The sequence below is a fragment of the Equus caballus genome, chromosome 2 (genome assembly GCF_041296265.1).
Source record: "Equus caballus isolate H_3958 breed thoroughbred chromosome 2, TB-T2T, whole genome shotgun sequence".
NCBI classification, from domain to species: domain Eukaryota; kingdom Metazoa; phylum Chordata; class Mammalia; order Perissodactyla; family Equidae; genus Equus; species Equus caballus.
Window position 1 is genome coordinate 10,377,536 of NC_091685.1, and position 21,908 is coordinate 10,399,443.

General features: G+C 38.6%; 1 protein-coding gene across 2 annotated transcripts in view; it reads left to right on the forward strand.

The window, feature by feature from the left end:
- SPATA6 (spermatogenesis associated 6) overlaps positions 1–2,330 on the forward strand; it is a 121,583-nt gene extending 119,253 nt beyond the window's left edge. For both annotated transcript variants that reach the window (XM_014737483.3, XM_001494616.6), the window contains exon 13: positions 2,076–2,330. In XM_014737483.3, the coding sequence (XP_014592969.1) occupies positions 2,076–2,256 (181 nt within the window). In that variant the 3' untranslated portion in view covers positions 2,257–2,330. The remainder of the gene's footprint in view (positions 1–2,075) is intronic.
- The last annotated feature ends 19,578 nt before the right edge of the window (positions 2,331–21,908 follow it).

Consider the following 21,908-nt stretch of genomic DNA (forward strand, 5'->3'; position numbering starts at 1 on the left):
TTCAAACTTTTTGTGACATATGTCAGCTGTAACAGAGGAATATATTTAAGGTTTGTTTATCCTAAATAATAATAATAATAAGGTTTGTTTATCCTAAATAATAATAATAATAATAATAATATAAATGAATACCCATTTACTCACCATCCAGCTTAAGAAATACTTAGAGCACAACTCATATCTATAAAGCCACCTTATGCCCCTAACCAATTGCATCCCTTTCCATAGAAATGACTGCTATTGTCACTTTTCTGTTAATCTTTCTCTTTTTTTTATAGTATACCACACATATATCTATTCTTAACAATAAATATTTAATTTTTCTTGTTTTACTCTTTATATAAATGTAATTATAACTGTATATTGTTTGAAGCTTGCTTTTCTCCACTCAATTGATTTTTCAGTTTCATCCATGTTGGTACATGTAGCTACAAATCATTAATTTTCCCTGCTGTATACTATGCCATTATATACATATACTACAGTTTGATTTATTTGTTCTAATGTTGATGGATATTTAGTTTGCTCCCAATTCTTAGCTCTATTACAAAGAGTGGTTATTATTAACATGTTCATCCATGTCTTCTGGTACTCATGTGCAAGAATTCCAGTGGGGTACCTAGGAGTGGAATTATTGGGTTAAAGTTGCATATTCAGCCTTACTGAGTCATGCCAAAGTGTTTTCCAAAGCGAGTGTATAAATGTTCCCATTACTTTACATTCTCACTGATACTGTATGAAGCTCTAAGAATAACGTAGCCACTCCCTGCCTTTCTCATGGTCAAATTTTATTGTGTTCAAGTGGTAGATTGACTTCAAGCCAAATAGCAAATTCTTCTTACAGATACCAGCTCTAAGAGTTCCTGTTTCACAATTGACAATAGAGGTAACTTCACGGGACTGATAAGTCAAGGAAGAAATTGTATGACGTGAGATTCCAAATATATGAAGAAAATATCTGTGGCATTTACTAGCCAGGATATACAGTTGTATATGGCACAAAATTCATAATCTGTAACATGCCTGAGAGGTCTTATCTAGAACGAGTACTTCATTTATTCAAGTAGGTCAATTGTTTATTTTAAAAAAATACAGTGAACTCAGTCTTTGAAAAAGTCAACATTTTCTTTCTAGCAAATGGTATGTTAAGCCCAGAACTCAATCTTTATGATAATAAAATTGTAATTTTGGTATGTTTAGAAAAGTACTATCAAGCTTTCAGAAAGAGGTGTCTTTTCTTCTCTATTCCCATTACAACTAGCCTAGTCCTGGTCTAATTCATGGCTTCCTATCTGTTCTCTCGGTTTTTTCCTTAAAAACCCTCAAAATTACAATGGACCCTTCTCACTTCAAATACAGACTCTTGTGCCTTGTTTATCCTCCTTGAGGACAACAGCAGCATAGCATAGTAGAAAGGGTCTTAGAGCCACAGACATGGTATCTCTTTCTATTCTGCCACTTACTAGCTGAAGAGTCTTAGGCAAGTCACTTGACTTCACTGAGCCTCAATTTCCACAATTAACTACTTCAGAGGGTTGTAAGTATTTTTCATAAATATGTATAAAGTGCCTAGTAGTTCAGTGCCTCATATTTAATAACTTCTCTGTGCAAGGTAAGCATGTTACTCTGTACTTTACATATATTCTCTTTGATTTTTAAAACAATACTACAAAAACATAGTACAGGAAGCTGCGATTCTGGACAATTAAATAAATTACTCACGGTCCTACAGCTTACAGAGGATTGAGCTGGAATTCAGTTCCAGGTCCGTCTGCCGTTAAGGCCAGCACTCTCCTGCAGGCCATACCATGCTATCTGGCTGTGCTTTTACCATGCTGCACCTATCTCTCTTCTATGACTTCTTTTTAACTCTCATACACAGTTTTCATTTTATTGTTTTATAATTGTTTCATGAAAATAGTGTCACTCTTTGAAGGCACAGGCCTTATTGTCTTTTATTTCTCATAGCCCAGAGTATCACATACCCACAAAGTACTCAGTAAATATTTGATTTATATAGTGCTACCTCTTGTTTAGTTTCACTATTGTTTTAATCGTTTATTTCCTTCTTCTAGCTCATTTCAGCGGCCACGTGGCACTCTCCATTTGGATGATGGTGAATACTGGTCCAACAGGGCAGCCTCTTATAAAGGGAAATCCCACCGACCCATCTTTGAGAACAGCATGGACAAGATATACAGGAACTTATACAAAAAGGCCTGTAGTTCTGTTTCTCATACACAGGAAAGCTTCTGAGACCATCCATGATACACAATACACTGTATGAGTACCCGTGTCAACTTCTCAATGAAAACGTTTGATGTGATCAATAGCTGTATTCCTTTTTTTGTAAAGACCAGGGGGTTCTAACTGAGTACTGTGGTTAGACTTGAAAAAGTTCATTCCTTCAGATGGTAAATTATCACAGGCAAGCCTTTTTGATCACAGAAGAGAGTACTGTGTTCCCAAAGTCAGAGCTCTGCAAACAGTTACGCCACCGAGTCCAACGTGAGAAGGACATTGTCATGTCCATCTCAGGTCCAGGACAGGTTCTCTCCAGAAATAGTCTTCTGCCTTAGTCACCTTGGAATTTTCTTTTCATGTACTTTACTGGCTACCTTGTCTGAGTAAGATTTAATTTATATTAGCTCCCCTTTCTTGGTAATGAGCAAAAAGATATACTGTACAGAAATGAATTTCCCAAGAGTTTAAACCTTGTTTTAACTAGTATTTTCTACTCTTTTCTCCCTTAGAAAGGGCTATTTATATTTCTTAGCTCATTATAAATAGCTTTCTTTTTAACGTTTGTATAATCATTCACTCTCTCTTCTCTAAAAGAACTACCTAAGTTACTTAAAATGTGTAACAGTTAGCTAGAGATAGCAGTAGGCATGTATGACCAAAATGTGAGTAACTGATTTTTGCTTAACATCTGTTGCCAGTCTTCTTCTTTTTGCTTGGGGAAGATTGTTGCTGAGCTAACATCTGTGCCAATCTTTGTCTATTTTATGTGGGATGCCTCCACACCATGGCTCCTGAGGGGAGTTGGTCTGCACCTGGGATCCAAACCTGCGAACCCTGGAGCGCTGAAGCAGAGTGCACAAACTTAACCACTGCACCACTGGGCCAGCCCCAACGAGTAACTACTTTTTAAAGATAGCATTCTTTGTGTGATTATCTTTTAGGGCCGTGTCTTTTGGTGCAACCAGAATCAGAAAATAGCCTTTGTAAATGAGCATGTAAAGAATAAGGGAATTATATTGTAATATAACCTCTTTAGAGTTGTCATAGATACCAAATGGCCCAAGAGAGTAGTATCTTTACTCTAAAGGACACTTGGAACCATGAAGGGGAGTAAAATATTACAGCAGAATTCTTTGTTGTAGGCGTTGGAGAGTCTGTTGGTTGATAAAATTAGCTCCTCCCTCGCCCCCAAACATACACCTGTGAGGCCAGGGACACATTGGAGACATGAAGCAATCAGTTACCTTGTACTTATCAGAGAGTGAGCGGAGGGGAAGCAGAGGAGGAAGGAGGTGAACTGGGCGTCCACGCTGGAAGAGTTGGCGACAAGCAGTGTTCTCACCGACTCCGTCTGGTTAATTCTACAGTTAGGATTTAGAAAGAAAAAAAAAATGGACTTGAACCTCACTTAAATTGAAATAAAGATGTAAAATTGGCTGACTTATTTTTGTATTAGGAGAAAATATATAATGCTTGTTATCTAATAATTGATTTTAGAGTGATGTAGAATGGCAACATGATGGATCAGAAAGCCCAACAGAGACGAAGGCAGGAGGCCCAGGCTGTAGTTCCATCTCTGCCGTTTTCTAGCAGAGTCACCTTACTTCTCTGGTCCTTAGTCTCCTCGGCTGTGAGCTGAAGAGAATGGAGTAGATGAGCATTTCCTGAACTGTGTTCTGTGGACCTCTGACCTAGGAGATGGTTGAAGGAAGGTAGACGCAAGTGTTTCATTGGTCGTATAAGTTTGGGAAAATCTGTGGACTGTATTCACCCCCCTGTCCCCCACAATTTAGAGAGTCATAGGTAGGATGACAGGGATAAAGGGAGGGCTATTAATGCAGAAACGACAGTGAGAAACTGTGACCGTCCCAGAAACGAGAACCTGTGGTCATCATGGTCATGGTAACGTTAGTGTGTTAGAGGCTCGAAGAAAGCCGGGCATGAGCCTGTCTTGCCTAGCACCTGGTAGACAGCCTGGCACATAGTTGGTACCTATTAAATATTGAGTTAATCTAGAATTTCCTAAACTAAATTGAGCACGTAACCATTTCTGTTGTTATGGCCATTCTTTCCCTTCCATTCTGCCCTCCTCAGCTCTGCACACTCCTTTTCAGACGCCATCCTCAGGTGCATGTGGACCCCAGCTGGGGACATGCTGGACCACACAATCACTGAGGTACCGTCTGGCTGTAGGTTATATGATGTTTTGTACAATAAGTTTTTGAAAGTCAACATTGAATAATGCTTTTTTTAAAAAAAACCTTATATCCTCATTGAAACTTAGCCAGCTCTGTTGGTCTAGTGGTTGATTTGGTGCTCTCACCACCACGGCTGGGGTTCGTTTCCCGGTCAGGGAACCACACTAACCATCAGTTGTTTGTCATCCTGTGGTGGCTGCGTGTTGCTGTGATTTTGAAAGCTATGCCTCCAGTACTTCAAATACCAGCAGGGTCACCCACAGTGGACAGGTTTTGGAGAAGCTTCCAGACTAAGACAGACTCAGAAGAAAGACCTAGCCGCCCACTTCCGAAAAATTGGCCATGAAAACCCTATGAATAGCAGCGGAGCATTGTCTGATATAGAGCTGGAAGGTGAGCGGATGGAGCAAAAAGACCGGGCAGGGTTCCGCTGTGTTCTACACCGGGGCACCTAGGAGTCGGAATTGATTCAGTGTCCCTAACAACAGTGAAACTTAGTATGATTTGTGTGTGTGTGTGTGTGTGTGTGTGTGTAAACAAATGAAAATTTCCTCCGTTTAAAAATGCTGCTTGGTAAAAAGGACAAATATGAACTTCAAAGAAAATGCTTTGCTATCAGAGAAAATCTCCTGAGTGACTAAGTTCTCACTGCACCTGTGTCTGCCATTGGCTGTGACAGAGGCCGCAAAAGTCAGTCTCAAAGCGGAACTTCAGAAGGTGAAATTCTGAAAGGCATTTTCCTGTGCGTTAACTCTCACATCTTTCTGAAGGATAAGCTGCAAATTTTCAGATATGCTGCATCCTTGCTAAGTGTCTGATTATCTCCATTGCCTAGGGGAAGGAATAGTCTTTGTTGCTATCCCTAACGATTACTGTGAATTGTTCTGTTGTATTATCTTAAAGAGTAAAGCCTTTAAGTACTAATAATTGTCTTTTCTCACTGATAGAAGCTGAAAGATGCAGCTATTTATTCTCTTAGCATTTTTTCTATGTTTCCACAATCTAGTAATAGTTATTGGACTTAATCTGAAAGATAAATAAGCCTTACTTCTTCCTTTTAATGTTTTTTTTCCTTTAAATAGAAAAACCTGGGAATTTTAGGAAGGAAAATGTCAATTCAACTAAGAAAAAAGATGAACCTTTGAACCAAGAGTGAGTTCTCCTGGTTCCACTACTAATTAAAACTTGTTTAAGTCATTTATCCTTGGAGCTCGGTTTTCTTACCTGTAAGGTGATGAAGGGGTTAAGTTAGAATGATCCTTTAATGTTCCAACATTTCTATAATTGTATAATTGATTAATGTGGAAGATCAGGAAGTTGTAGGCAGCAGAGTCGTGTTGTGACTTCAAAGATTAAACCTGTGATTAAAAATCTGGGACAAATAGAGAATTCTCATTATTGTGTTCATTTTCTAATAATAGCTCTATGAGCTATAATTCACATACTATAAAATTCACCCTTTGAAAGTATACAATTGAGTGGTTTTTAATATATTGACAGTTATGCTATTATAACCACCAGCTAATTATAAATTATTTCATCACTCCTGAGAGAAATCCCATACCCATTAGCGATCACTTCCACTCCCCTCTCTCGCCCAGCCCCTGGCAACTACTGATCTGCTTTCTGTTTCTATGCCTATTCTGGACATTTCATATAAACACAATCGTACATTATGTGACCTTTTGTGTCTGGCTTCTTTCCCTTAGCATATTTTCAGGGTTCATGCCTGTTGTAACAGGTATCAGTACTTCCATTTCTTTTTGTTACTAAATAATAATCCATTGTATGGATATACCACATTTTGTTCATTCATTCAGTTGATGGTCATTTTCATTGTCTTCACTTTTGAGATATTATGAAAAATGCTGGTATGAACATTTGTGTACAAGTTTTTGTGAGAACATGTTTTCATTTCTCTTTAGTATACCCCCAGCAGTGGAATTGCTGGATCAGGTGGAAACTGTATGTTTAGCATTTTGAGAAACTGCCAAACTGTTTTCCAAAGCGACATCCTTGTGTTTATTTTTATCTTACCTTAAGATCTTAGGCCAGTTACACCCTCCAGCATTCATCTGCCCATTCATCACGTGCTTGCTGAGCACTGTGTGAGATGTAGAGGCTATAAAATGTAAAAATGTATCTTCCCACAAGCGTGAAGAGTCTATTGAGAGAGACAAATTACCAGTGTATTTCAACATTTGCAGTGGTTTGGTAACTTGTATGATATGAGAATGTAAGAATGGTGATAGGGCCACAGAACTTGCAAAAGCATGAAAATGAGAGAGCGTGATTGTTCAGGAAACTTCAAGCGCTTTAGCTGCAGATGGTGGGCAGGGTTGCAAACGCTTCGGAGGATATTGATGAGTGCAGTACGAGAACCACAAAGAGAATGACAGGCCTGGAGCAGCATTAGGAAAGGTGACCTTTGAGCTGGACGTTGAAGAACTTTCGAGAATAGGAAATCAAGATGGAATAAACTAAATATTGAGCAGGTTTTATGAGGGTGGAGGTGAGGTCGAAGGAAGTGTACAATAATGTTAAAAATCTAGAACTTGGAAGAACTCAAGAATAGAAAATGGATTTGTGAAGTCAGATAAAAATAATGAAGTCCGATAACAATAAATGAAAACTCTCTGTTGTTCTTGCCCTAGTTTGCATGTGGCCATAATAGGCATCCTGAGAGGAGCAGACCCCAGGCACCTGCACGCTTTGCTTATTGTTGGGACCCTGGGGGTAGCAAGTTAGTGTGAGGGCTGCCCTTCTAGGAATTAAGAAGTATCTTCTCCCAATCCCAGATTTTCTGACTAGCTAGAAATTCATGGACAAAATGAAGAGGTAAAGGAAAACCCAAATTTTTGTTATTGAGTTGTTAAGAGGGTATTATTTATCTCTGAGTGATATGCTTTGAATTTAACTATATAGAATTCCTTAGACAACCAGAACTTGTGACTATTCATCCATTTAACAAATATTATTGAAAGGGTAGTCTATTCCAGGCAATCTGCAAAGTACTGACTGGTCACCCAGAGATCAACAAACACAGTTACTGACCCCAGTCTTGGGGGAGATTGACATTTACTGATCACAGTGAGAGAAGTGCTATAGTAGTTGATAGAAATGCTGGAAGGACAAAAGGCAGTCCCAATTAATTCTTCTTAGAGACGTCACATGCTCCAGAGAGGGATGATAATCGAAATTAGCTGATGTTCTATCGGCCTGGATAGCATGAGCCTTAGAAAATCACTTAGTAGGTTTGTAGAGTAGGAGCGAAATAACCCAACACAGAACAGATATGAGCCAACAAACTGCCACAGCTCCCTTACTCTCTAAAGGTTGATGAAGTTAGTTAAGAAGCTCTTACTGTCTTTACCAAAAATAACTCTGCTTTTGAGGGAAAAAAGGTATATCTATAAGATATTGAAGAAAGTGCATTTTGCTGTACTTCTATAGATCACCTCCACAAAAGTACTGAACGTGAGTTAGTGAGATAAACCAGGGTCTGAACTCAAGGACTTTACTTTGACCATTGGTGGAGGGTCACACAAGTAAACAATGATGGTATAATCTAGGGAGTCCCTCAGTTTTACTCTATGTTCTGTGTAGGATCTTTGAGCACGGGTGTATTTCTTCATCTGTGTATCCCTAGCATCACAATCTGGGCACCTCTTTATTACAGCCCTTAACAAACTGAATTAACAATTACTTGCCTATGTGTCTTTTTCTGCTGATCTAGGATCTTGTTCACCTCTGCATCCATGGCAGGCAGTAGGTGTACAATGTTTGTTAAGTGACTACATGACAGAAAAATACATGAAGGGCCTCTAAAAACAGTGCAAAGCCTAGCTCTATCTGGATATAAAAAATAAGAAGACCTAACAAGACTGTTGCTATCAGCCTAGTCTATCTATACCTGTAGACCAAAGAGATAAAGTGGAAAAGATGAGAGAAAAATCTTCGTTGTACAGTGGTCCTCAAGAAGAAAGAAATGGTTCCTCAGTTGAGAGGGTTAGCGTTTTTGTAGTGAAATCTATTTTTCAAGAGTACTTTTAAATTAAGAAAAAAGTCATATAATATGATGGCCTGCCTTTTTGTTTGTCTGTTACTTGGCTGACCAACTAAGATACACAGCGTCAGGTGACCAGGGCCAGCTCCTAAACTGCTCCTGCACTGGGCGATAAGTGCAGAGTTAGGCAATGGACCAGGAAGCAATTGCCTGCAGTTGTTTCTAGCGTCTTGTATTCCAATGCAGTGTAAATCCCTTCTATGAAATGCAAATTTCTTAGTTCCCAAGGTAAGCTTAAATATTTTCTTTCCCAATGTCTTATCTTTTGTCACTCACAAAGCAGTACATTTTTAACTGAAGGACTGAATAATTCTCTATCTTCTAGCTTTCACATGTAACCAACCTACTCAATCTAGACACTATGGCTCTCCTGAATAATTGGGAATTAGTATGTAAATATTTAAGCAAAACTGTCCCAATGAAATAGTCTTTTTCTTCTTTTTTACTAATTTCTTAAATCTTAGTACGTTGCATTCAAGCTGTGATAATTCACCTAAATGAACCTGATGGGAGAGAATGGATTCTGCTCTCATTTGTATAGTATGTGAATGTTTGCAGGTTTTTGGGGGGGAAGTTGTTTTTTGGTTTTTTTACTTTCCATCCCCACCTTAGTGTCATTTTTAAAGTTCTTAAAACAAGGGAATTAAAATAATATTTCTTAAGGACTACCATCTATACTTGACAATTTACCTACGTTATCTTATTTGAGCCTCACAGCAGCTCTGTGAGCTTGGGCAGGCATAAGTAACCTCAGTGTTACAAACTAGGTAACTAAGGATCAAGCCACTGTGGTTGGCCAGTGATAGACACAGCCAGTAAAGAGTAAAGCTTGGATTTGAATCTAACCCCAACTCTGCCTCTCAAATAGATAAGTGGCTAAAAAACTCAGCTTGTAACAGTTCATAAGTTTTTAATGGTGGAGCTGTGATCTCTTCAGAGAAAACCTCAGTGGATTGCACTGTAAATTGAACATTAATGCGGTAAAACCTAGGGCAAATCTCCAACATCCAAACACTAACAATGATTAAAGAGATCATCTCGTGAACTAAGGGAGAAGTCGGTGGAAGTGTATGAAAGGAATATCACTGCAGATTTATGTTAACTGACGCGAGAGTTCATGGCGATCAGTGTTGATTATGGGGTAGTTCCAGATAAACGACTGATGATGTGCTTTCTGTGGAGCATTGTTACCCAACCGCACATTCAAGCATCACTCCATTTCTTTAAACGGCCTTATTAAGGTATCATTGATACACAAAGAACTGCACATATTGAATATGTGCAAGTTGATGAGTTTGGGCATATGCAGACACCTGTGAAACGGTCACCACAGTCAAGGTCATAGACATAACCCAACACTCCCAGAGTTTCCTTGTGTCCCTTGTTTCGTTTGGTAACTATAGGTACCCTGCTGTACAGTAGTTCTGTAGGACTTAGTCATCTTATATAACTGAAACTTTGCTATTAACAAATAAAAGAGATATTATCAGATCCACAACTTACAAATATTTTCTCCATGCCTCTTCATTCTGTTGCCTTTTCATTCTGTTGGTGATTTCCTTTGCTACGCAGAAGCTTTTTAATTTAATGTGCTTCCACTTGTCTATTTTTGCTTTTGTTGCCTGTGCTTTTGGTGTTATATCCAAGAAATCATTGCCAAGACCAACATCGAGAAGCTTTTCCCCTATGTTTTCTATTAGGAGTTTTACAGTTCCAGGTCTTAATCTACTTTGAGTTGATTTTTGCGTATGGTGTGAGTTAGGGGTCCAATTTCATTTTTCTGCACGTGGATATCCAGTTTTCCCAACACCATTTGTTAAAGAGACTATCCTTTCCCCATTGTATCTTCTTGACACCCTTGTCAAAGATCAGTTGACCATATGTGTGTTGCTTTATTTCTGGGCTATTCTGTTCCATTGCCATATGTCCATCTTTATGCCAGTACGATACTGCGTTAATTACCGTGGCTTTGTGATTCAGCTTGAAATCAGGAAGTGTGATGGCTCCAGCTTTCTTCTTCTTTCTTAAGATCACGTTAGCTATTCTGGGTCTTTTGTGGTTGCATATGACTTTTATGATTTTTTTTTCTATTTCTGTAAAAAATACTATTGGGATAATAAACAAAAGAGAGCATAGGTGGTTATATTAATATAAAACAAAATAGACTTTAAGTCAAATACTGTCACAAGCATCACTACATTTCTGTTGCAGAAAAAATTTAAAGAAGTTTAACTTTCTGAGTTTATGATATAGTTCAGAAATAAGGTGAGAGAAAACCTTTAATGTCTTTGAACATATGTAATAGAATCAAAAATAAGTGGATCCTGTTAGAGGCTTCCTTTTATCAATGAAACTCATTCTTCACGGGAGTTTCTGTTTGTGTGTTTGTTTTTTAATAAAATTAGTGATATATGCAAACAAAGTGCTGAAGAAAGATTTAAGTATATATAGGTTTTCAGAAAGTTCTACTTTCAGGAGATTGACAGCAACATTGTATAGTAGAAAAAGCACTTCCTTCACAACTTTTCTGAACCTCATTTTTTCTACCTATGGAATTGGATATTAATAAACATTGCCCTCCATTCCTCAGAGAAATACTAGGATTAAATAGAAAATAAGTGTGGACATTGTTTCACATATGTTAGGCACTGTCATATTGTTTTTTGGAAATGATCTGGGAAAAGGAATTTGCAATCTGAAAAATATTTCCTCTGGCATAATAGCAGTACTGTTGGTTCTAGAGTTGAATAGACGTCAGATTTCTTTCTCTGAATTTGTCACCTCTGTGTTACTTAACCTTTCTGAACTTGTTTTCTCCTTTGTCAAAAGGAAGATATTTTCATAGGGTGGTTGTGATCATTTAAACAGTTGATGCCTGCATCACAGACAATGCACAGTGCTCAGTAAGGGTAACTATAATTACTAAAATTCCAAGTCAATATAGAGGTAATATTCTGGAAGATCTTAAGGCTCTGATTAGGGGGAAAATGCGATATGAGCTATATGAATAAATATTTTAAAATTTCAAAATTATTTTAAGACATGAGACCAAGTTATCCAGATTATTTGGTATGGCTCTTAAATTTACTAATTATTTGATTTCTGTAGGTTGTGCAGTATTGTGGAAAGAGCCACATAAGCCTGGGTTTGAATTCTGTACTGTGGTGCTATCTGGAGATACTGACCTTTAATTTTATTATTCATTAAATGGGAGTGGTACTACCTAGGATGGTTACAATGAAGAATATGTTAGGTAAATGATGCAAAGTGACTGGCGTTGTACCTGACAAATAGTAGATGCTTAAAATACATACAGAGGTTACTGAAAATAAATAATTTTGTGTATACATGTGATACAGAAATAATTTCCCTGTCATCAGTTTCATTGTTTTGTGCATAAATCCACCCAGGCATAGACAGCTGCCTTAGCGTCATTATTTCTGTTGTTAGAATCCTGTCTTCCTTGTGTACCTGTGCACTTTGGTGGAGGTTTATGTAGAGCTCACAAGTGAAACTAAACATATGACGTAAGTCTCTGAGAATATTGTCCACTTAAACTTTATGTGTGACTTCCCTCACTTGTTAAAGTATTTTTGAAATAAAAATAAATTTAGTTTGTGAGTATGTCCTGTAAAGCCAGTTTCGATCCTAGGAAGTTTATTTGTCTTTTGTTTGCTTTGGATTTAGCACAGTTATGTTTTACAGATTAACTATATTCTTTTGACTTGGAGGAATATTAGAGGTAGAAGTTAGATTAAATCACCCTAAATCAATAGAAGTAACGCTAGACCATCTCAGCAGGTGAACATCTCTGTAGCTTTTAAGAATTTGTAACGAATGTGATTGGACAACCGCATTTTTCAGAATATTATACTGTTCGACAGTAGTCACAGAGGTATATGTATGTGTGTATATATGTGTGTGCGTGCGTGAGCGCATCTGTGTATACACACTCATGTATCTACATACACACATGCACACACATACATACATAGCTTTTTACAAGTAGGCTTATCTCAGGTTTACCAGGTAATTCTTTAGAAGTTTTAAATTAAAAATGTTTTAATTACAAAAATTTCCTTTAGAGATCTCAACCTAAGATATAAATAATATAAGTAAAAATATATGAATAAATTTTAAAATATATTTTTTGAAATTGCTGGCTAATGAGTATTCTATTTTAGCTATTGCATCTTACTGCATATGAATTACTCACTGTCCAGAAAAAAAGCCCAGTGGTTAAATATGTGGCCTCTAGCATCACACTGCTGAGTCAACTCCGTCTTCAACCGCTTAATCGCTGTGCGATGTTAGACAAGGCGGTGGTGCCTTTGTGCCTCAGTTTTCTCATCTGTAAAATGAAGACATTACCACCAATCACAGGGGGTCATTCTGAAGATTAAATTAGTTAACAAATATAAAGTGCTCAAAACAATGCCTCACACATGGTGAAAGCTCTATAAATGATGTTTATTATTTATTACATAGCTGACTAATTATCTATTGGACTTGTCTGAGACCTGTATGTTTTCTGAAACATTTTATCTCCCCTTTCACCCCATTTTTAATAATATTCTATTGTTAAATAAGAAGTTACATTGAAAAGGCATCTACCACTCTGCTCAACAAGAATGTGTTAAAAATATTTTGCATTTTCCTAAAGGATAGAAAAAGTATGCTATCCTGATTCTCATTCTCCTTTGTGGCCCAGCAGTTGTTCGCATATGATATATTCCTACAACTGTGCTGCATAAAGAATGTGTTTTGGCATAGAAACTGCATAATTTGGAGAGGTTTTTGTTGATAATCTTAAACAAAAACAGTCAAACTCATTTCAGTTCCACTGGAAACCCAATGGGGGAATTGTTTTTGCCAAATGAGAGAAAAGATGCCAGCTTTTGAATTAGGAAGTATTTTCAAATGTTTATGTTGGGGAAAATGGAAGGAAAAGAACATTTGACTTCAGTGAATTTTTATCTACCAAATATTTAAAGCCTTGGAAAGACTGTTTCCACTGAACTGTTATGTTAAATAATAGCTTGTATTTTTTGTAGCTCATTACCATTTTCAAGCATTTTTACGTAAGTTGTTTTATCATATCTCTCTATAACACGTTTATGAATTAGTTAGGGCAGGGATTATAATCTACATTTTTAAAAATGAGAAAACTCAAATTTGGGCAAAGTGTCTTGCAGGTCACACAGTGGGAGTGTAAATGGCTGAACTAAGATTTAAACCCAGATGTTAGTATTTTCTCATAAATATCCTATACAACTTTTCCTACTATTGTTTGATTTTTCTTAGGGATTAGATTTAATATTGGATTTTAAGACATGATACTTGATTCTCAGTGATTGATTCACTTCTGTATTTGGAGGAGGCTAGTTTTCCATTATTCAGATTTTTTTATATATATTTGTGAACAGCTCCAAACGTTTGCTTTTTCTGCTCCCTACTCTGTCCTACCTGTTGGCCAGTTCACCTACTTATCAACACACCTCCATTCCCTTGAACAGTGAGGGAAATTAAACTAGTCAACTTGTAGCTTACCAGCTATACTAGAAAGGTTTAGTAATGAGTTCTGTGGGGTTTAAAGAATTCAGTGATCTAATTACTACAAATAATTGGAAATTGCCGTAATTTGGAGATAACTTTTCCTTAGGTATAGGATTCAGAAGTAGAATATCTGAGACATACCTAATAGTCATCTTGTTACTGGAATGTGCATGACTATATAGCATCCAGGTCTAAAGCATGGTAGAGCTTCTGGTTATGTTCTGGTTCGGTGGTTCCGAATCCTGCCTGATCCAAATCACTCAGGAAGCGTGTTAAAACAGTTTCCTCCTCCTAACTTCCTGACGCAGTAAAGCTGGCTGTGTTTCCAAGAGAGTCTCTAGGTGACTGCGGTGCTTGCCCAGGCTGGAGAACCGTGGGCCCAGCACCTGTTCACAGCTTCCTCTGTAGTGAGGAGCATGGAGGACTCTTTGCTGATTTAAATTTCTCCTTCTTTTTTCGTTTTCATTTTGTTAACCTCTTCATAATCTGAATGGTTTTTTACTTTAGGCACAAAATGCCTTGAGCTCCAAGAAGAATAATGGCTGGCTCCTAATTTCCATGGGAATTGTATACATTTGGGTTATCCATGACTAACCTTTAAATACCAGGGTTTTTTCTCCCTTTATCTAAATAGCAAGGTCATTCATTCATTTATGTATTCATAAAGCAAACATTGAGTACCTACTATGAACTAGATATTGTGAGTGGCATTGGGCAAACATAAAATAAATAAGAAGATATATTCTCACTTCTCAGAAACACATTATGATAGTGTGTTGTAAAATATTAATGTGCCGTGGATGTAGACAATATAAGTAAATGTGTGAAGGAGATGTCTGGGTGGGTGCTTTAGGAGCGTGAAAGAGGAAGCAACCACTTGCTTGATGAGTGGAGGAAGACGTCACAGAGGAAGCAGCCTTTCATCTTGATCTTAATGGATGATTTTTCAGAAGAGAGGCAGGGCGTCGGAGCTTGTGTGGACATGAAAGAAGAACAGCATGTTCAGGGAACTGCTCAAGTTTCGTATGGTCAGAGTACAGAGCATACGGTCAAACCGGGGCCCAAGATGAGGATGAAATGTATGTTGAAATCACATCAAGACCCCTCTCCGTATGCCCAACTGTAGAATTTGAACCGTGTCCTCATACCAAAAACATCTTTAGGTGTTCAGATAATGCCGTCTCATTCTCACAGTATCATTAAGCAAATATATCTGACATCCCAAAGCTCATGTTAAGACCAAGGGTAAGGGTTTTGTAGTCTGTGTTTCTCCAGCCATTTTTCACCTTTCAGCATGTTTACTGAGCCCTTGAGCGTCGAATGCTTGTCAAACATAAAAAAAATACTTCTTAAATGTTCTTCCTGAACTTTCAATCTAGTTTAGCAGATGACATAAATACTTGAAAAGAACACAGTAAGAAATATCACAAAGGAATCCATAATTGCTGAAGAGTCGATGAGTAATAAGAGTTCAAAGGATGGAGAGAACTAAAGTCATCTATCTGAAAAGGCTTCATGAGTCCTGAGAGGGGACATGAGCTCAGTCTGAGGATGGGTTGGATTGGAATAGGTAGGGAAGGAGAAAAGTACTTTAAGTGGAAAAAAATTGAGCAGTGGCATAAAGGTGTGGAAATAGGGTCAGCAAAGCGTATTTGGGGGCAGCAAGTTGACCTCTTGCCTGGAGCTAGAGTTTCAAGTAGGGGAGCACAAGGGAGTATGACAGTAAATAAACGTGGCTTCTCAACGAAAGGGAACCTTCAGAAAACCTAGTAGGAAAGGCTGTTCCTGAGTTTACTTTTGATCCATCTTAGAGATTACACATAAAACTTAAACCTCAGCTGAACTTTAAAAAATAAATACTTTGTAATAGAAGAGTATTTCCTGGCATTAAGATACTTTCAAACACTACAGTCACTGCCAGCGATTTTCCAGCTTAAACCCATGCTGTTTAAATGCGTTGGAAAGAGCTTTAGATAACCTTTTATGTTTGGTTTAGACCTTTTTTTCAAGGAAAAAAATTGAAAAGTACAGCCATTGGCCCTGTATACATGAAGAGCATAATTGTCACATCTTCATTTGCTCTATGCCTGTGTTTCATTCTTTCTTTGCTTATAGCCAGAGAACTTAGGAATAATTGCTTCTTGCCTTGGGCCAAGAATGCAGCTATATAGATAAGGGCCACAACTCAGACATCAAAGATTAATATGAAAACATTTTCTGACAAAGTTAGAATCATTATTATTTTATATCAGTTTTTCCAGGTAAAAATTTCAGCTTTAACTGGACTTTTTAAGACTATTTTCTGATTTTAGAAAGCAACAACGTATAAAAATTGGAAGTTTTCCAGAAGTATTCATATGAAAGTAAGGATAAGTTGGTAGTTTTTATGTATTTTATTGTGATATTCTATTTCTACAAAGTTGTTAGTTTTCTACACATTTTGTGTCTTATTACTTTAATGTCAATACATACATGTTTCATTTTTCTGAAATGGTGCATGGTTATCTACTGTTACATTGACATACTATGACGCAATTTAACCATGCCTCTGTGGTTGGATATTCAAGTTGTTTCCTGATTGTATGTGTCTACTATATTTAAACTGAGAAGCAATATGCTTGCACCAAAGGTAGGTTATATGATCTCCTTTTGCAATGTACAAGCAGAAAATGGATGACAGAGGGTTGCTTTTCCTTCTTTATTTGTTTGTACCAGAACTCTCTATTGTTTACATACATTTTAGCCTCTGTGCCATTTTCAGAAGCTTTATTTGTCTCACTTACTTTTTGGTTTGGTTTGGATAAGGCTTAAATATAAAATCCATCTGTGAAGCACATTACAGGCTAAAAACCCATTTTTAATTAAAACTTTATTCAGCACTCATGGTTCACTTTGTCCTGTTTTTATTTTGAAACACTTCAGTCTTCTTTCTAAAACACATATGTCTTGTACATTTCAAGATGCTCCTTGTTGCTCGTGCCGAGCGAGTTTCTTTATGCCGTCAGCTCACTGCCATATGCTCCGGCTGTTCATTTTGCTTCCCTTCCTGGCATTTGTATAGGCAACATCTTGAATGTAATGCAAGTTAGTTTTATTTCTTTCTCTTGTATAGAACTTGTCAGAAGGTAAAATAGCAAACTGGAATCATTGAATGATTCTCTGGCATGTTAGGTTATACATGATTACAAACAATGTAGCCTCTCTTAAGTTCCTAATGTTTATAAGATATGAAGGGAAAATGTGTCCTGTGAGACCTCAGGTCTTGCCAGATATGAATAATTACACTTAAGATAGTATTGGTGCCAGTTGGCAATAGCACACATTATATAAATTGCAATTCTTTGGTATTGATTATTAAACCAAATGTGAAGATTGGGGGGAAAAGGAGGCATAAAAGTCAGATTATTCCTTTTGTTTTCAGCAACACCATCATGCTGTCATCTGGAAGTCTCTCTGCAGGATTGTCCACACACCTAAGTGGTTCTTGGGATAACCTGTGTTATACTTTGATTTAGGTATAGTCAGAGACGAACTAATTTAAAAAGTAGTGATGTTTAATTTGAATCTGAATTGGAAAAGGCGTTAGATCTGATGGCATTAGAAAGTGTGCTTTGCCTTTAAAGAAATTATTAATTGTAATAAGCTTTACATTCTTCCTAACATAAATTCCCCAAATAGTAAAACCCTCACTATTTGAACCCTGAATGAGTTCTGAATATCTGAATTTTTAAAATAGTTCTGTTATACTTTAAAGTATTTTTTCTTTTAGCTATTGACTGGAACATCTTCTCAATTTATCACGTGTTTCCTAACCTCCTTAAAACAGGTGCTGAATGTATTTTAATGCGTTCCTGATGCTTCTGGCATCAAGATGAAGGTCAGCCTTCTACTGGCCAACAGACGTGCAGGGCTGTGGAGGTGGAGCAGGGCTGTTTGTGTTGCCGTGACGGCCTCCACGCTCCTGTGGCTCTGTTTTGTTTTGTTTTCAGCATTTATGCTGCTTTGCTGTTTGTCCTTCCCTTGCTGACAATTGGCACATTTCATTATTTCAGAATTTCTGCTTCCTTTTTTTTTAAGATTGGCCCTGAGCTAACATCTGTTACCAATCTTTTTCTTCTTCTTCTCCCCAAACCCGCCCATTACATAGTTATATATTCTAGTCGTGAGTGCCTCTGGTTGTGCTATGTGGGACGCCACCTCAGCTTGGCTTGACAAGCGGTGCCATGTCTGTGCCCAGGATCTGAACTGGTGAAACCCTGGGCTGCCAAAGTGGAGCACGTGAACTTAACCACTCAGCTACAGGCTGGCCCCACTTTTTCCTTTTCAAATTTTCTGTTTATGAAATAGAGTAGGCTTGGGGACCAGGTTATCAATTTGATATGATTATATAAAACAAAAATAAAAACGTCCTGTCAGGGACCTTTTAAGCATTGACATTATGTCATCATCTTTGACTATTAGGAGGATTTTTTGTGTGCTGCTTCTTCCATCTAGATGGATGAACTTGCTGTGTCCAAAGTGTGAACAGTCTCTCTCTCTCTCCAAAGTGAGTTAAACATTTAAGGATAAAATTACTTTGGCCTAATGTTCTAATTTCATATAAATTTTAACATGAGAGAGGCATAAATGCATTTAAACTACACTGAGATTCCTTTATATGATAACATACTATATCATACAGCTCCCAGCCTCAGATTGATTAGAATGCATGTCTCTAACTATAGTCTTGCATGACCTATAATGCAAGATTTATCATTATCCCAGACGTTTGGTACATTTTATTTAAGCTCATGGTGTTTCCTCTATGAAATGGAACCCTTTCTTCAATCACAACACAAATGAAACAGCTGAAATACAGGGCTCTGTATATTCTGTGCAGCTATTTTGAAATGGACTAATAAATTTTTTATTCCTTCAGCAACACTTGACCTTAATTTCCATAAATACATTCTGAATTGTATCCCTAGATTTATACAGTTGATGAGAGCTTTTCTCTCCCTGAGCTGAGACATGGGAATGCACGCCCGGCAGACCGCTTTAGTAGGTCACAGAAGGATTTCTTTGAAGTTTGTTGAGAACTTATGTGCTGGGCACAGTGCTGGGCGCCAAGGGAAGGGGATACAGAGGTGAATGAAACTCCATCCCTGCTCTTGAGGACGTGGAGTCCTAAGGAGAAAGGCACAAACAGGTGGGCTACGCTTCAACATGGAAATATAAGTATGAACAAATATGGTCCTGAACTCTAGAGGCTGAAGGAAGAGTTAAAGAGAGAAAGGTGGGGTGGTGCGTAAAGGGGCTGGAGAAAATGCCCCTTTCCTGTCTAAGGAGTGAGAGAAATGCGCATCCTCAGCTCCATGTGAGGAATACTAGGGCTGCGTCCGTTAAACGTTTTTGAATGCTGTTACTATTCTCTCTTGGAAAAACAGAAAATAGCCAGGCACAGGGTACGCAGGGCAGTGGGAGGATAGGGAAGGGCCCAGGGGAAATCTTACAGACCTTTGAGCTGGGCCTTGAAGGATGCATGGAATTTCGGCAGGCAGAAGGACAGAGTAGGCAAGGGGAACAGCAAGAACAAAGGCAGGGAAAGTCATGGTTACAGAGATTATGACACTATCTATCCTGCCACAATTAGTTTTTGTATCTTCTAGCAGGGGAGGAGGTACAATGTAGCATCGTAAGAGCCCTGGCTTAGTCAAAGCGGCCTAGCTTGAGTCCTGTTGCCATCAAGCGCCAGCTGTGTGAGTTGGTGGCAAGGTGTGGAATCATTCTACACCTCCATTTCCTTATCTGAAAAAGAAAGTAACACTTATCCCTGGGGCTACCATGGTGCACAACTGTAGGAAACATCATTCACGCTGTACACAGAGGCCTACCTATCTCAGGTGAGTTGGGAGGATAAAGCAGGACAATACATATAAGACACTTAGCACAGTGGCTGGCACGTAGTCAGGGCCCAATCAACAATAGCTACTGTTGACTGGGCAGCTACAATTTTAAAGAATGAATCAGGGGCTGGCTTGGTGGCGCAGTGGTTAAGTGCGCATGTTCCACTTCGGCGGCCCAGGGTTCGCCGGTTCGGATCCTGGGTGGGGACATGGCACCACTTGGCAAACCATGCCGTGGTAGGCATCCCACATATAAAGTAGAGGAAGATGGGCACGGATATTAGCTCAGGGCCAGTCTTCCTCAGCGAAAAGAGGAGGATTGGCAGCAGATGTTAGCTCAGGGCTAATCTTTCTCAAAAAAAAAAAAATGAATCCGTTTGAAATCCCTTTTATTTATAAAGGTTTATACAGCTCTATTCTTGTTAAGAATTCTGTGTGTCCCTGAGATTAATTTGAGGAGAATGCAAGATGTACTTTGCTTAATTTACTGGGCTTCCAAGATTTGTTGTAAAGGAAATGTACAAAGACAAAAACAAAACAACAAAAAATTAAATTCGTCTAAAAGGTTTTTTTTTCTAAAAGATTTTATTTTTTCCTTTTTCTTCCCAAAGCCCCCTGGTACATAGTTGTGTATTTTCAGTTGTGGGTCCTTCTTGTTGTGGCATGTGGGATGCCGCCTCAGCATGGCTTGATGAGTGGTGCCATGTCTGCGCCCAGGATCCGAACCAGTGAAACCCTGGGCCACCCAAACAGAGCAGCAAACTTAACCACTCGGCCACGGGGCCGGCCCCTAAAGGTTTTAAATGACCAGTTTTTTTGTTCTCAATCTTGGTTCATTGGATTCGTGCCAATGCATAGAAGTCTCAAATATATTTATTTTTACTAATAAAACCTGTCTTCTTTGACCATCCGAGTGTTTCCATTTGGAACTTTTTCTAGCACAATTTTGTGACCCTGAAGTTTAAAGAGGTTCATTTTTTCTTCCCTGTTTATGTCCAGAAGCAAGGCTGTTTAGAATGGATTAGTTGATTAGAACATCTGACTCAGAAAATGGGACAGCTGTGAATTTGCCTGAAGATTCAGAAACGTGGCTAGGGGACAATGATTATGACCAGACTTCAAATGTCAGCAAACACTTCAGGGTCACAGGAGAGAGAAAATAAAACACCCAAGTTTAATGACTTTTGCTGTGGGGGTCTTTGGGGCAGCTGGAATGGAATTATTTGCTGAACACATGAGAGTCTTTTTGTTACTTGTCCAACTGGATTAATTGAAGCCTGTTAACACTCTGTCTTGTAAAACAGAAAATAGCCATTAGCTACTCACCAGGGCATGTGGAGAATGCAGAGGTTGGGGGCTGTCTGTGGAGATCTAGCCAGCATGGTTTGGGATTATAGTGATTGCTATGACTAGGTGAAGTCAAAGGAGCTTGGTTAGCCGTTTACACCGCTGTCTCAGGTTGGATTCAGACACTGAGACTGGAGTCTAGTGTGCAGGATGTTGATCAGGGAGTGCCCTGGGTCCACACCAGTGAAAGGCAGGACTCGAGAGTGGGCAGAGGGACAAGTTGCGCTGCAATGTAGATCTGATAGCAGTCTTGGCCAACCCCACAGGGGGGTCTGGACCCATCAGAGTGGTCTCACGTTAGGCTAAAATGGTTGTGCCTTTGGACTTATGAGTCATTGGCTATGGACTGCCCTCGGAAGGGTAGGACCTCAGGCAGGGATGCTGTGCAGCTGAGGAAGTCTCTGATGGGCTGACAGTGGAAGGCCGCCTCCCCACGGAACTGCCAGCAGCTGGGGCAACAAGTCCTGTCCTCACCTCCACCTCCAAGTTCTATTGTAACATACGTGATCCACATCACTTCCCAGAGCCTTACTGGACAAACAGACTCCTCCTCTCCCTTTCCCAGTTTCCCCCACAAAATAAAGTCTCAAGTAACTCACTATCCAAAAATTA